The 11,375-nt window shown below is 40.8% G+C and overlaps 1 protein-coding gene across 1 annotated transcript; it reads left to right on the top strand.

Annotated features, from left to right (window-relative positions):
- Positions 1–303: 303 nt before the first annotated feature.
- LOC120018884 (RNA-binding protein Musashi homolog 2-like) lies at positions 304–10,008 on the top strand. Its single transcript, XM_038962105.1, has 5 exons — positions 304–455; positions 769–809; positions 1,104–1,185; positions 1,838–1,922; positions 9,897–10,008. Exons 1-5 carry the CDS (start codon positions 391–393, stop codon positions 9,987–9,989), a joined length of 366 nt encoding a protein of 121 aa, XP_038818033.1. The 5' UTR covers positions 304–390; the 3' UTR covers positions 9,990–10,008.
- The last annotated feature ends 1,367 nt before the right edge of the window (positions 10,009–11,375 follow it).

The following is an 11,375-nucleotide window of genomic DNA, read 5'->3' as shown; positions in this document are numbered from 1 at the left end:
GGATAGAAAATGTTGTTAGCACGCACGCACGCACGCACGCACGCACGCACGCACACACACACACACACACACACACACACACACACACACACACACACACACACACACACACACACACACACACACACACACACACACACAACAAATCTGCACAATGGTTAGCTACAGTACAGCTGTATATGGGCGGGGAATGCTTAATGACGTCAATTGAATTGGTTAGGTGACGATCCCTTACCACGCCCCATGTGGGTCAAGGGAGGGGGAGGGAGCCACAGGCTGAGCTGATTCCACGTGTGACGCTTGCATTCCCAGCTCAGTGATATTTTCTTTAGCGGTCTTCGGCGTAGCCTTGTGAGTCTTCGTTAGTTACTGGCTATAGTTGGGTTAGCTATGGAGGGAGACGGGAGCCAAGCCACATCTGGAGGAACCCCTAATGATTCGCAACACGACCCGGGGTAAGACTTCAAATAGCATTGTCACTTTTATCGTTATAGCTACATTGTATCAATAGTGCAAGGCTTATCAAAGCACTGACATTGATGTTGCTTTCCGGGTGCAGTCAACTACACCTTTGTTTGATTATATTAGCAAACGGGCCTGCCCCCTTTTTCTTTAGCTAAAACTCGCTGTGTTTGATAACTACAGCGCTCTTGCTACTGCTCTGCCAACGTTTTGCTCGCTTTTGGTCGCTATAGCAAGTAGTTAGCTACATGTCAAAATGGCCGATCTGACATCTGGACTCACTTCTGCTATGTTTTCCCCTTACAGTAAAATGTTTATCGGTGGCCTCAGCTGGCAAACTTCGCCAGGTAAGAAAATAATTTGCGGACTACAGTGTGGCATTGTCGGGTTGTGTTCTGTGGTAGCTGAGGCTGCCGGTGCTGGTTGCAACGTCTGTGTTGTGTGTGTGTGTGTGTACCTCATAGCGCGCGTGTACCTTAGTGCGCGCAAGGTTATTTTTTATTTCCAATCATTTGAAGTCCTCTATTCGACCCCTATGTGTATAACTAGAGAGGCATTTTAAAGCTCGTACATAGACTATTCTATATTTGACAGAAGAATGAAAACGTCCAGTAACCTTCTGTTTGTTTTTCTTTGCGCAGACAGCCTTAGAGACTATTTTACTAAATTCGGGGAAATCAGAGAATGTATGGTGATGAGAGATCCAACGACAAAACGCTCCAGGTAATTATCAAGTATTTTTTCCCACTGTGTTTGTATTTGTCTTGATTGTTAACGTACGTGGTTTTGCAGTGTCCTTATGATAACGCAACATCAGTTAGCACGCAATCAGCCATTTCTTTTTGTTGCGCTTTTACAAGCGATTGAATCAGCCCATTTAGAAGGTAACGCATTTTGACATTGACCGGCCACTTCAGATAGAATACTGGAGGATCTTTGAATATTCCTGAAAATATAGTTAATAATTAGACTACACTATTCATTCACATGATTCCTTGTGCAGCAGTAAAAGGAAATGGCATTTATATTTAAGAAATAATTGAATCTGATATGAAAGGTAAACTATTTTGATATCAAGTAGCCTACCATACTCCATAATAGCTAATGTTGGTAACTATTTGTTACAATGTAACATTTGGCTGCATTATATATTTGTTAGTCTACAAGCATTTCGCTACACCAGCAATAGCATCTGCTAAATATGTGTATGTGACCAATACAATTTGATTTGATTTACAATGTAGCCTGTCATTTGGCTTTATTATTTGTTTCCATGTAATGGCTGTAGTTATACTTTACCGACTGATAGGCTGTTTGACCACTCTCCCGCCCCCACTGACTCACTTCTTACAATGTTTCTTGTTTATTTCCACAGGGGCTTCGGATTCGTTACTTACGTAGATGCTGCCAGTGTAGATAACGTCTTAGCTCAGCAACACCACGAATTAGACTCAAAAACGGTATGTCTCCTCTCTTCTGTCACTTTTTAAATGAAGTGTTTGTGGTTTTGTGACCCACCTGTCTGGCATGATTGACTATGTCCTATTGAGTTATTGATTATTCACTCTCACAGCCACATGCACTTGACGCCAATAAGTAGCCCTCCCCTCCTTCAAATTACAAGACCTTCTGCTAACCCTATCTTTAGCATTGAGCATTGAGTGCCATGTTACATAAAGTAATTTGAGCACCAATGGCACCTGCAATGCTTTCTGTCCAGGAACATCTGAGTGTTTTGAGATGGGGGAACATGTTTATTGTTGAATCTGCATATTATATAAATTGATTGTTATTCTGTATTTGTTTTTTGTGAAAATACATTCCCAGCTGTCTTCATAGATTTTAGTAGGCTTAACATTGTTGTACATATGTGGCTTTGTTTTTCATGCACCATATCTATGCACCATATCTATGCACCATATCTATGCACCATCAGGCGTTATTGGCTTTTCTTTTTACAAAATGCAGTTTATAAATATATGTTTTTTGTATGTTTTCTATCTTGAGTTAAACTTTCATTTTTCATCCTCCCAAGTCCCAATAGACTGTGTCATTGGCCTCAGTATCCACCCATTTACCCCGGTCTTCATCTCAGATGTCTGCATATTATCCACACACCTTCTGTCTGCATATTATCCACTTCCTCTCTCACTGCAAGTCTGCTAAAGTGCACACATTCACACAACATGACCCATTTTAAATCACAAACCCAAGACTAACTGTTATCCCCAGTGAATGCCATAAAAACATACCGCTATTGTTTAATTTATTGTTACAGTATATTTAGTTTCTGAATGTATGGATGGATCAAATGAGTTTGGTGAGAGGATGTATAGGAGGACGGGCTCATTGTAATGGCTGGAATGGAATTAATAGAACAATATTAAACATATGGAAACTACATGTTTGACTCGTTCTTTTTATTCCATTCAAGCTATTACAATGAGCACGTCCTCCTATACATCCTCCCACCAGCTTCCTATGAAATTGGATAGATTAAAACTTATACTTAATTACAAGTTGCATGTTTCTCTGAGGGTGAAAGTTGGTCAGAGTAATGCCTTGACTGCAAAAAATGGTATTGTGGTGATTCGTCCTCTGCGTTTAGTGTTTGATTTCCCATATTGGTCAGTTTGCTTATTTTTGATGATTCTAGTGCTTTGTCTTTGAAATTGTGCATGACACAAACATTACAGCAGTTGTAGGTTAAGTAATTATATGTAGTTACACAGTAACTGCCGATGTAACTACCATGTTAAGATGTATTGTAATGTGGGACCAAAATAATGAATTGAATGCTCAGTAAAGTCACACTGTCATGTTCTGTATGTAGATGCTGCAGTGTATGCTCTAACTCAGCTGTGTGAGCCAGTGCTCAATGGGCTCGTAGTTTAGGAGCGGTGGAGTGAATACAAGCAGCCTATATTGTCTTCAAGGACTCATGGTAACTGCTCTGATATTGCCAGAAGCTCTAGGTTTATAAAACAGATAGCTGAAGAAGGAAATGCCTGTAGCTTCCCACACGTCACCGCAGGAAAAATTACACTGATATTAATTTAAATGCGCATTTGTTAATCTATATGCAATTTATTTGGTAGCCTAATGAATTGGTAATAATACAGGGATTATTATGACTGCAGGTTTGAATGTAATGTTGATATTAATTAGTACACCTCTAACAAACCTTATTGATAAGGGGCAAATGTTAGTCTTGCAACAAAAAAAAGGGGGGGATCTGTATTTGAGTGGACATGCAGTTTTAGCCCAGCAAAGGAAGCAGTGCAGACACACACTCCCTCTCCCTAACTCTCGATGTGTACCTACGTGTTTTTGATGCCTTCTCTCCCCTCCTTTCTGGACTTGCGTCTACATAGGATTATTAGAAAACAGCTGATGACATCCATGCATTAAGGGACCTAGAGTAGAGTCTTTAGAGGAACTACTGCTTGTGTGGTATAATGTAATAGAGGCAACATTGAGCTCCCGACTCCCCTCTCTGTGCCTTGGGAGGTGTTCTACATTAAAGTGCTGGTGCAGTGTGAAATAGAGGGGAGTCACATCTCACCTTAAAGGGCCAATGCAGCTATTTTTATCTCAATATCAAATAATTTCTGGGTAACAAAGTACCTTACTGGGATTTTTTCTCTCCAATTAAATTTGTAAAAAAGAAACAAATAGCTTCTTAGCAAAGAGCAATTTCTCAAGCAAGAATTTTGATAGGACTGTCTGGGAGTGGTCTAAGTGGGGAGGGGACAAGATAGATTTGCTGTTATTGGCAGAGGTTTGGAACAGTTTCTTATTGGTCTATTAACTAATTTTCCACCTGGTGATGTCAAAACTCCATCCCACCAAAACGGCCTGAAATTTCAGGTGGTCATTTCAAACAGCTCTTACACTAAAAAGGCACTTCATTCTATGGAAATGTATACTGAACAAAAATATAAATTCATGAGCTGAAATCAAAGATCCTAGAAATGTTCCATATGCACAAAAAGCCTATTTCTGCCAAATGTTGTGCACAAATTTGTTTATATCCCTGTTAGTTAGAATTCCTCCTTTGCCAAGATAATCCATCCACCTGACAGGTGTGGCATATCAAGAAGCTGATTAAACAGCATGATTATTACACAGGTGCACCTTGTGCTGGGGACAATAAAAGGCTACTCAAATGTGTAATTTTCTCACACAACAAAATACCACAGATATCTCAAGTTTTGAGGGAGTGTGCAATTAGCATGCTGACTGATAGTTAATTTCTCTACCGTAAGCCGCCTCTATTGATTTAGAGAATTTGGCAGTATGTCCAATTGGCCTCAGAACCACAGACCACGTGTAACCATGCCAGCCCAGGACCTCCACATCTGGCTTCTTCACTTTCGGGATCGTCCGAGACCAGCCACCCGGACAGCTGATGAAACTGTGGGTTTGCATAACCGAATAATTTCTTCACATATTGTCAGAAACCGTCTCAGGGAAGCTCATCTGTGTGCTCGTCGTCCTCACCAAGGTCTTGACCTGATTGCAGTTCGGCATCGTAACTGATTTCAGTGGGCAAATGCTCACCTTCGATGGCCACAGGCATGCTGGAGAAGTGTGCTCTTCACGGATGAATCCCAGTTTCAACTGTATTGGGCAGATGGCAGACAGCTTGTGTGGCGTCCTGTGGTTGAGCGGTTTGCTAATGTCAACATTGTGAACAGAGTGCCCCATGGTGGGGTTATGGTATGGGCAGGCAGGCATAAGCTACAGACAACGAACACAAGATCCCGAGGCCCATTATCGTGCCATTCAGCCGCCGCCAGCATCTCATGTTTCAGCATGATAATGCATGACCCCATGTCACAAGGATCTGTACACAATTCCTGGATGCTGAAAATGTCCCAGTTCTTCCATAGCCTGCATACTCACCAGACATGTCCACCATTGAGCATGTTTGGGATGCTCTGGATTGACAAGTACGACAGCGTGTACCAGATCACGCCTATATCCAGCAACTTCGCACAGCCATTGAAGAGGAGTGGGACAACATTCCACAGGTCACAATCAACAGCTTGATCAACTCTGTGAAGGAGATGTGTCGTGCTGCATGAGGCAAATGTTGGTCACACCAGATACTGACTGGTTTTCTGATCAACACCCTTACTTTTTATTTTATTTTTTAAAAGCTATCTGTGACCAACATGTATATCTATATTCCTACTTGTGAAATCTATAGAATAGGGCCTAATGAATTTGTATTGACTGATTTTATTATATGAACTAACTCAATAAAATCTTTGAAATTGTTTCACGTTGCGCTTATTTTTGTTCAATGTACATAAAACACACTTTAAAAGGTGCTGCCTGGTCAGTCCGCCGTCTACATTGGCCATGCAGGATTTACGGTGATATGGCCTCTGCAGAAGTCAGGGCACTCATACTTCTTGTACTTTGCGGAGCAGTGCAGAGCTGTTGTCAAGGAAGTTTTCAAGGAAGTGAGCTTGTGTTTATACAGAACCTCCCGCTCTCACTCACTGTCAACCAATCATGTCAATGCGGAGCGAGGCGCACGGCGATGCGGTACAGAGCTCAATTTGGCCTCTGCATGCCTCCGGAAGCTCCGCAATTGCGTCACATCATCCATACGACGCCTCCAACCACATTTTCGGGTGAAGCATAAATTGGCTCTAACACTGCCAGGTGAGGCTAGACTGGGAAATTGAAATCCAGACAGCAACATGGTTTGGTTTGTCCGCATGGGGAATTCAATGCAGCTGCTGCTGTTTTTTTTCTTCCATTCATCAGGATACAGTCGTTATATTATTCTTCTAACATTCAATGTACATGATTCCCTATTAGAATAGTCTGTGATTGCAAAATGCCCTTAAACCCTAATTTAATTGTACAACATGTTAAGTTGTTATTAGTTTTAGTACAGAGTTACTCCACAGGTATACGATCAGAGTTTTAGCATTATTTCAATTGGAGATACCTGTGGTTTTCCATTGTGACCCATGTATTTTCCTCTATTGCATACGCTAAGGCTGAGGCATGTACTGCATACACATACTGCGTATACTTGACATGCATCTTGTTTTATGTAATCCTTGACAACATGGAAATGAAGGCTTGGGGTTGAATAATACTCGGTGTCTGTTGACAATAGGATTTCTGCTGATGTCATTTGTAAAAGCAATCTCTTGTAGACGGAACACTTTTCTGGATAAATCACATCCCACTCCGCTAATGCATTCAGTCAGCTGAATTCAAACAGTCACTTTCTACCAGTGTCTAGTATTTTTGTCCGTCACACACCGACAGCTCTCTGTTATATTTCCCCTCCGTTCCTTCTATTATTTTTTTCCTGATTGACAAGCTCTCATCCTACTTTATCCACAATATTCCACTAATGGTCTTTTCCCCCCTTTAGCTATGTGGCCTTTAAAGATGAAAATGTGAAAGGAGAAATCCTTTGTTCACAGGACAATTGAATGTTGGGGCTATATTCAACCTTACTGTGACAAATGGCAAATGTGTCTTGAATGTCCTGGCTGTTTTAATGCACTGACTGTCCCATTTAACGGGATGTGTTCTTGTGCATGATTTCACTTTTAGAAGTGGATGTAAGAGGGGAAAATGTAATGTTCAAATGAATGTTTGATTTGCACAAGTTGTTCTTGAGGAAGTCTTGTGGTTGGTTCTAACACCTGACTTGATATCTCACATTTAGTTTGAGCTACTTTTTGACAATTTACAAGTCTGCAGTTCAGCACATAGAGCAAATCCTGTAATAAATAGTGAAAACATAAATTACTGTTTTGCAGTAAACTGATGCAATGATGAATAATACAATGCCTTCTTTTGTTTTCAGGCCTCATTGTATTCAATCCGAACCCAAATGTGCCAATTCATATTGGCTGCCATAATAACCCCTTGGATGGAATCAGGAAATTATATCTAGCTGTTCTGCGTAAAAGCATGCAGCGATGTGGTCTCGTAATACCCATATATTTTGAATCCATAATGTGAGCTAAAAGAGTAGATGACTTCAGTTCTGCCCACACATGTTCTATAGGATTGAGGTCAGGGTTTTGTGATGGCCACTCCAATACCGTGACTTTGTTGTTATTAAGCCATTTTGCCACAACTTTGTAAGTATGCTTGGGGTCATTGTCCATTTGGGTCTTCCAAATGGACAATGTGTGGATGCATTTCAAGGCATACCTTCAAACTCAGTGCCTCTTTGCTTGACATCATGGGAAAATCAAAAGAAATCAGCCAAGACCTCAGAAAAATAAATGGTAGACCTCCACAAGTCTGGTTCATCCTTGGGAACAATTTCCAAATGCCTGAAGGTACCACGTTCATCTGTACAAACAATAGTACGCAAGTATAAACACCATGGCATCACGCAGCCGTCATACCGCTCAGGAAGGAGATGCGTTGTCTCTTAGAGATGAACGTACTTTGGTGAGAAAAGTGCAAATCAATCCCAGAACAACAGAAAAGGACCTTGTGAAGATGCTGGAGGAAACAGGTACAAAAGTATCGATATCCACAGTAAAACAAGTCCTATATCGACATAACCTGAATGGCCGCTCAGCAAGGAAGAAGCCACTGCTCCCACACTGCCATATAAAAGCCAGACTACGGTTTGCAACTGCTCGTGGGGACAAAGTTTGTACTTTTTGGAGAAATGTCCTCTGGTCTGATGAAACAAAAATAGAACTTTTTGGCCATAATGACCATCGTTATGATTGGAGGAAAAAGGGGCATGCTTGCAAGCCGAAGAACACCATCCCAACCGTGAAGCACGGGGGTGGCAGCATCATGTTGTCAGGGTGCTTTTGCTACAGGAGGGACTGGTACACTTCACAAAATAGATGGGGTCATGAGGAAGGAAAATGATGTGGATAAATTGAAGCAACATCTCAAGACATCAGTCAGGAAGTTAAAGCTTGGTCGCAAATGGGTCTTCCAAATGGACAATGACCCCAAGCATACTTGCAAAATGGCTTAAGGACAACAAAGTCAAGGTATTGTAGTGGCCATCACAAAGCCCTGACCTCAATCCTATAGAAAATTTGTGGGCAGAACTGAGAAAGCGTGTGCGAGCAAGGAGGTCTACAAACCTGACTCAGTTACATCAGCCCTGTCAGGAGGAATGGGCCAAAATTCACCCAACTTATTGTGGGAAGCTTGTGGAAGGCTACCCGAAACGTTTGACCCAAGTTAAACAATTTAAAGGCAATGCTATCAAATACTAATTGAGTGTATGTAAACTTCTGACCCACTGGGAATGTGATGAAAGAAAGAAAAGCTGAAATAAATCATTCTCTCTACTATTATTCTGACATTTCACATTCTTAAAATAAAGTGGTGATCCTAACTGACCTAAGACAGGTCATTATTACTAGGATTAAATGTCAGGAATTGTGAAAAACTGAGTTTAAATATATTTGGCTATGTAAACTTCCGACTTCAACTGTACCTATAGACTTCCAGTCATTGCACTAACGGTAGTTAGCAATTTCGCTAGCACTAGTTCCTTCAAACTACACACAGAGACATAACAATGGTATCCACGAGTTCATCTGACTGTGGAGAAGTAGATAAAGGGCATTGCCAAAATCACAAAGTATATTAAAGAAAACGCAAATGTAATATATTTTGAATGGACTTTTGATTTTTAATTATTCAGTCTAAATGCGCTTTCAATCAAAAAAATGTGGTATGGTGCTTTTTTCCTTAAACATTTTTCACATAGCGCTTAAATATTAACCTTGGCATTAATGCTAGTTATGCATTTTCTTGGTCAATATACCTTGACTAAACCATGATGTGTGAAGGGCTATTGATTTATTAGTCAGCTATGCTTCTACGGAGTAATGTAGGATTATGTGTATGACGGACCTGGACAATTTGACGATGCAAAAGGAAATAAAATTGTGCATTTGATTAAATCAGCCATCTTTAATATGACTGTTGATTAATCTGTGTGGGGAAGATGTGAAATCGCACACTGATAATTGTTTACTAGTGTAGGAGGCTTGAGCCCTAAGGTTCCCAGTACAGCTGGGTCTTTTCTCTCCCTGGTAGTTCATTGGTTGATTTAATGATTGGCTAAAGGAGTCCACTCACCTGGTGATCAAGGACTTATTCAGACTAGGGACAGAGGGAAGGATGGAAAACAGAAGTCCTGAAGGGGACTTGGGGAACTCGAAGCCTGATTTTGAATAGCCCTTGTGTAGTGTCTGTACTGTCAGTTGTGACGGTAATCCTAACGTTGTCCAAGTCGTGCATGCCGGTCTGTGGGATAGTCTTGTTATCCATGAGGAATACATCCAAATCCCTGTCATTAGTTGTGTTTAAGTGATTGACAACTTTGATAATGATTGATATCTATCTAATCTCCCTTTCTCCTCTTTCTCTTGTCCCTTTTTAATATTTACCAGATCGATCCTAAAGTTGCCTTCCCTAGACGTGCTCAGCCCAAGGTAAGACAACATGCTGAACATGTTTTAACCTCTCACAGAGAGGACTTTTAGTTTGTTGGTTGGTTTCTGTAACACTGGGTACATTGCTAACCTGCAGAGAGGGTCTGGTCATAAAACGGCATGTATGCCTGCAGATTAGTTTTGGTATGCAAGTGTCACTGTCAGGCTGGTCTGGAGCTTGCTACAGGTAGATGACTGGCTGTCTGATTTCTCCCATAGCTGCACCACCACCGTACTTGTTTACATCAGCATGTTGTCTAGAAACCGTAGTGAGGTAGAATTTCCCTGGGTGACTGCTCTAAAGACTTCGCTGCATTTGATTGAATGAGAGAGTATCACATTGTAGTTGTTCACACAATGTTTTTCCCTAAAGACACTGAGGTAGATTGGGGCATTTTCTTTTTTTTATTAACACAAAGAGAGGCATTGCTACTTTGTTATTTTGATCAGGTTTCAAACAGGAATGACGGAGGTAAAGCTTTCCAAGCCGAGGCACATGTTATCTTAAGGCTGGGTATGGCTACATGCATGTAATTGAGAACAGCTAGGTGTGCTTGTTTCTTGATACAGTCTCTCTTCCCCCCCTTGTTTTCGGCAGCAGGTAGCCTAGCGGTTAGAGCGTTGGGCTAGTAACCGAAAGGTTGCTTGTTCAAATACCCGAGCCGACAGGGTGAAACATCTGTCTGTGCCCTTGAGCAAGACACTTAACCCTACTTTTCTCCAGGGGTACTGTACTACTATGGCTGACCCAGTAAAACAACACATTTCGCTCTACCTATCCAGTGTATGGGACGATTTTTTTTTTTTGAAAAAAAATAAAAATGTATGCACCTATTCATGTGAAGTCCAATTAAATAAGAATTTGTTCTTAACTGAGTTGTGTAGTTAAATAAAGGTTATACAAAATATATATAAAAAATGGTGTATAGTAATAGTGATAATACTAACAGAAGTCTATTCTGACTGTACAGTACTTCGTTCCAGTGCAGACTGTGTTGATATGCAAGCATATGTTACAGTATTTGACAGATTTGTACAGTGCTTTGATATTTTCTGCTCTGTGGGCTGTTTTATGCAAAAAAGCACCCTTGATATCAATTATGCAATCATTTTTGAATAAACATGAATTTGACTCAAGGACATTTTTAACAATAAAGAAAGTTGCAGACCTATGTAGGCTATAAGGTGTTTGTTTCTAAAGAGCAATGACACTGTAAAATAATTTGAAGGTGAAAATATACCTTGACTTGTCTTCGGACCCTTAAGGGCAGGCTTATTTTTAACCCTGAGTGGAGTGAGAATGTGGCTGTCAAAGAACGTAGAGGCTTAAGGATTAAAGAGCAGTTAAATCAGCGTTGCATGGGGTTTTGGTGCATGTACAATTTATGAAAGAAAGGTCTTATGTACAGCAATGTTCAAGCCCTCAGGTTATCGTCG

The sequence above is a fragment of the Salvelinus namaycush genome, chromosome 23 (genome assembly GCF_016432855.1).
Source record: "Salvelinus namaycush isolate Seneca chromosome 23, SaNama_1.0, whole genome shotgun sequence".
NCBI classification, from domain to species: Eukaryota; Metazoa; Chordata; class Actinopteri; order Salmoniformes; family Salmonidae; genus Salvelinus; species Salvelinus namaycush.
Note: the sequence above shows the minus strand (reverse complement) of the source record. Positions and strands in the feature narration are given on the sequence as shown.

Bases quoted from the DNA above. Each gene is read 5' to 3' on its own strand.
- LOC120018884 (XM_038962105.1), top strand. From the start codon at position 391: ATGGAGGGAGACGGGAGCCAAGCCACATCTGGAGGAACCCCTAATGAT. The intron at 456-768 runs GTAAGACTTCAA...TTCCCCTTACAG, and splicing joins GATTCGCAACACGACCCGGG to TAAAATGTTTATCGGTGGCC. The intron at 1,186-1,837 runs GTAATTATCAAG...TTATTTCCACAG, and splicing joins CCAACGACAAAACGCTCCAG to GGGCTTCGGATTCGTTACTT.